The 4,864-nt window shown below is 38.8% G+C and overlaps 1 protein-coding gene across 1 annotated transcript in view; it reads right to left on the minus strand.

Moving 5' to 3' along the window:
- The window catches only part of WDR7 (WD repeat domain 7), a 134,971-nt gene that overhangs the window by 90,772 nt on the left and 39,335 nt on the right, over positions 1 to 4,864 (minus strand). The window contains exon 19 of the mRNA XM_009274738.1: positions 2,173 to 2,286. Within this exon, the coding sequence (XP_009273013.1) occupies positions 2,173 to 2,286 (114 nt within the window). The remainder of the gene's footprint in view (positions 1 to 2,172; positions 2,287 to 4,864) is intronic.

The following is a 4,864-nucleotide window of genomic DNA, read 5'->3' on the forward strand; positions in this document are numbered from 1 at the left end:
AAAAAAAAAAAAAAAAAAAAAAAAATTGAAAAAGCCAGTTTACCATCATGATGAATTGCAAAATGTTGATCACTGAAGCCAGTAGATTTTATACCCAACTAGGAAGAAATGCTGTTGTCCACACGTCAATTATTTAAGCAAAACATTTGCTCTACTTTTAGTTATCCAGAAAAGCCTTTCAGGCATTAAAGATAGCAATAAATACTACCACACTAGAAGACTGTTCTTGTATGTATTTTCAGTGCATTTGAAGATAGACCCAATTTTCTAAATAACTCCTGCGTGTGTGTTTTTAAATGCCTAAGAGGCACTGTAGTGTATTACTGAAGTATTTTCCAGAAACAGGCTTCAGTGCTTTTCAGCCAGCTAAGCTAAAATGCTTTAATCTCTAAAAGGACTGATGTGAAAGTGATCCTTTTAAAAAATTATTTGGATAAACGAAAGCATTTGGTGAATCTCAATTTGAACTGAAAAAAAATATTGTTGACCACTACACACCAGCATTACATTGTGCAGTCAAATCGATAAATATTAGCCTTAATAGGACCACTATAGAAAGAAGCTGCATCATATTTTTAAGATAAGGTTAAGTTTAAATTGTCTCAAAACTCTTTTTTTTGTTATTCTACGAACACAAAACTAATTGTATTCAGTTGTAGGCCAAAGTTTCATCTTTACTTAGAATACTTTTTTAAAAGCTCAGCTGCTTTTAATAACAGAAACACTTTCTCTGTAAATGAAATTCTTACCATCAGACTCTAGCAACATAGCGGATAGCTTTCTGAAAACCTCAAAACTCAGTCTAGCACATAGCAAAAAACCGCACATAATTTGGAGTTTACTCCATTAAAGCATCCCATCTTCAATATCTTCCCCGTGAAAAGAACATATGACATTGAAGGGGCAGAAAGCTGTCCCAGATGTAACACACAATTGTTTATAATACTGCTATTGCTAATGCTTCCAGAAAAAGAACCAGAAGGTCGCTAACAGCCAAGGAGATGGCATAGGTTCCTAAAGGAAACACTGCTCTGATGTGTATGCTGGGGAAATCTGTGTTTCAGGGTATGCTGAGCCCATTATTAATTTATTTTTATTTTTTCCGGGGGTCCATCCTCTATTCATTGTTGTCCTGCATCGTCCCCTAGCTGCTAAAGGCATTCCCAGCATCCTACCTCCCTCTCGGCTATTTCCAGTTAGCATTTTACCCCCAACCTGCGTTAAAACCCCCTGCTCCAGACAGGCTGTTCTTCCACCAGCAGTAATCCTGTCTCAGGCACCTTCAACTAGAGACTTGACCCAAAACTAGATCTGCCATACTAACCGTCTTCAGGTCAATAGAAATAACTAATTTTCTTTTAGACTTTCACAAAAATCTGTAAAAAGCTCAGCCAAAAAAAAGATAGCTTTCACGCTCTATAATCTGCGGTATGCTATGCTAAAATATGTACTGTAGTCACTGAAATTCCGAGAATATTGATATTGAGCATATAGATATTTTCCTTATGACGCTGCATAAATAAGCATGAAAAAAAGAATCAAAAGATAATTGCTTATAATTAAATACATATTTTTGTATGGTCTGTCGTTTCAGAATATGCCTTGATAGACCAGAACTCTTGACTTTCCCTGCCAGTCTACAATAAAACAATAAACTAGAACAACAGTAAAAAAGCTATGAGTATTGTAGAAATGAAATACACTTTAATTCTATGTGCAACGAACTAGCAATGCTCACTCGTTGAAAAAAATACTCAGTTCAATCAAGCAGACTGATGGCAGCACCCTTACGTCAGATGTTTCACCAAGGTAAATAATTTAAGGGATAACTATAAAGAATCATATAAAGCCTTTATTCTTCAAGAACCACAAGCTAAACATGTTGGTTGCAGGCAGACTTAAAAGCTCAAAACACATATATTAAGATACAGATAATGATTCAGAAGTAACACAACAATATTATAGTAGTTACAGTTAAGCAGGTACTTAGTTTTTGTCCACAGCTCTTCTCTACTTTTGAATTACTTCATTGCTAATAGCACACGCTTCTTCACAAGCAGCCTTAGTATTTCATTTTCTCATTAAAAATATGCTATTGACAGAAAGTGTTCCATCTCCTCTGCACAGTACCTAGTATGCCAAAAATAACATATTCACTATATTAATGCTTACCTGCTGTGATGTCATCATCAGCCAGATCATGCTCTTCTTCCTGAACTTTTGCTTCTGTTCCCAATGAATCTGGGCTTGCACTACCAGTTTGAATGGCTTCCGTGGTTACTCCAGCTGAAAGAAACAACCAAACACCCACAAAGTCAGTGATTTTGGTACATAACATCCTTAGATGAGGGGGAAAAAAAAAGTAATTATCTTTTCATATTCTGAACCATGCAATGTAACTCTATGAAACACAGATAAAGCAAAGGGCAACTATTTTCTGTTTTCCCTTCATACTGTATGCAGACTTTTCACAAACCTATGCCTTAAAAACCTTTTCCACACTTTAAGTATATCTTCTGTATTTTCTTCTTTTTCTGCCATCTTCTAGCATCATTAAAAATATTAGATACACATATTACACCCTAACAACTTATTTAGCCACAAAATACAGATTTCCAGCAGAACTTCTCTTACATCCCCTCTCAATACTTCATCTCTCTCACCAAAAAAAGTGCAGTTTTTCCAGGCTACCTTCAGAGTATATTAATTCAGCTGACTCATTCATGTCATTTGGGTTGGGATGCATCTGTTAGTTGCTATTAGAAATTATACAATGAACACCAAATCGTGCCACATAACACCACGTGATTAAAGTTATAATTCACTGGTTTATACTCTGCCCAGTTATAATCTTTAATTATTCCCTATATGAGCCTTACCACAATTCAGTCAAGGCATTATCAAAAGAAGTGTTTTGCTAAGCCTCACAAATAGTCTTCCCAAAGAGCTTTAGGAAAGCTAAAAAGCAGACTGAAGGGATGCCCTGATAAGATTTCTTTCCTCCCAATACATCCTCTATGTCAGCTTATGCTATCAAAAAATCTTATTATATGAAGAGATTGCTGCTTTACTGATTGTGGCATTAGGTTTGCAATCCACAGGGGCATTAATTCCCCATTAAAAAAGGGCCACGGCCCTTTGTCAGCACCAACCAAATTTCAACACGAAATTAAGTCTCTGTAAATGACCCTGCCGTGCAGAAGGCACACAGCTCTCGCTGACCAACACAAGCACCCGCAATGGCTTGCTGCTGGGCAGTGGAGAACTGCCCACTGTACCTGCTGCTGCTCCTCTTCTGCTTTTAGACCGTCTTTATGAAATCGTTAACATGCATTACTTCAGTTCTCAGTAGTTTTCATGTAATAACTTCCTAGTCTTCTCCAAACATATGAATGTGACTGGTAAATGAAAAGATGACGGTATCATAACAAATCACAAGGGGGGAATCTCTGTCCGCTGTGTACAACAAGGTTTGTGAATCCACGCCCAAAAGCCATTTAACTCTGGGTCACCTTCAAACCAGTTCAGAAACATTAACACCTCTTATGAGTACTCCAGATTTTACTTTTTTTAGTACTGTTTTTAAATACTAAGTATTCACAGCAAAGTAATTACTTATACCTTGTGATAACAGAGTGATTGACAGCAATTTCTAACCTCATTCTGACATAGCCTCTTTATAAAGAAACTAGTAACTTCTAATAACTTTCTGAACATACTTCTCATTGTGTCAACACATATAAAAAAACAGTGGTAACAAATATACAACCAGACTGGAACGCACTGCCAAATCAATAGCCTATCACTTCCTTAAGCATGCTGGCATGAATATATAGAGATCACATGCAATTACAAATTGCACATGAACCTTATTCAGGACACTTCTGAAAAATAAGGAGTTCACTGTTACGGTGCAGCTGTTGCAGCCCGTGGGCATCACTCCATGGGGTCTTCACCAGCTTCCACACAGACACCAGGATTCCAGCACCACTTTGCCAAAATACTTTTTTTGGTCTTCACCTTCGAGCACCAACTATTTTCTAACACTACTATTTATTTGTGTATACCCACTGGAGTCGGCCAGTGTGTTGAGGGGGAGAGAGGAGGTTATTTTTTAAGCACAGCTTTACATTTTGCATTGCAATTAGTACAAGAAGCTGCTAATCTCTGCAGGCATAGCAAGCATCTAGCTGTTCCCTAAATATCACTTCCATAGTCTAAAATTCTTTGATTTCTTTCCACAGCCAGAGAAGGGTGAAGAGTTTGCATGCCTTTTGAAAACTGCAGTATGAAGGCTCTGACCGATGAGCTTTCATTTCGGAGGCAGTATTTTCTGTGATTGAACACCCAAGTTGGTAGAAGGCAAGGGTCAAGCAGTCCCTAAACGGTAGGTTTAGGCTGGGCCAAAATTCAAAGCCTGTGATCTATTTAGTTATTACCTCACCTCTTTCCCTGCTTTCTAGCCCTGAGTTGCTGAAAAGAGGCTGATTTTCCGTATTATTCTGTAATATTCCATATATTTTGACACTGTCTCCCACAGCATTCTCCTAGAGAAGCTGGCGGCTCACGGCTTAGACAGGTGTACTCTGCGCTGGGTCAAAAACTGGCTGGACGGCCGGGCCCAGAGAATTGTGGTGAATGGAGTTCAATCCAGTTGGCGGCCGGTCACGAGCGGTGTTCCCCAGGGCTCAGTTTTGGGGCCAGTCTTGTTCAATATCTTTATCAATGATCTGGATGAGGGGATCGAGTGCACCCTCAGTAAGTTTGCAGACGACACCAAGTGGGGCGGGAGTGTTGATCTGCTCGAGGGTAGGCAGGCTCTACAGAGGGACCTGGACAGGCTGGATCGATGGGCCCAGGCCAA

Source organism: Aptenodytes forsteri, unplaced genomic scaffold, assembly GCF_000699145.1.
Source record: "Aptenodytes forsteri isolate BGI_AS27 unplaced genomic scaffold, ASM69914v1 Scaffold112, whole genome shotgun sequence".
NCBI classification, from domain to species: Eukaryota; Metazoa; Chordata; class Aves; order Sphenisciformes; family Spheniscidae; genus Aptenodytes; species Aptenodytes forsteri.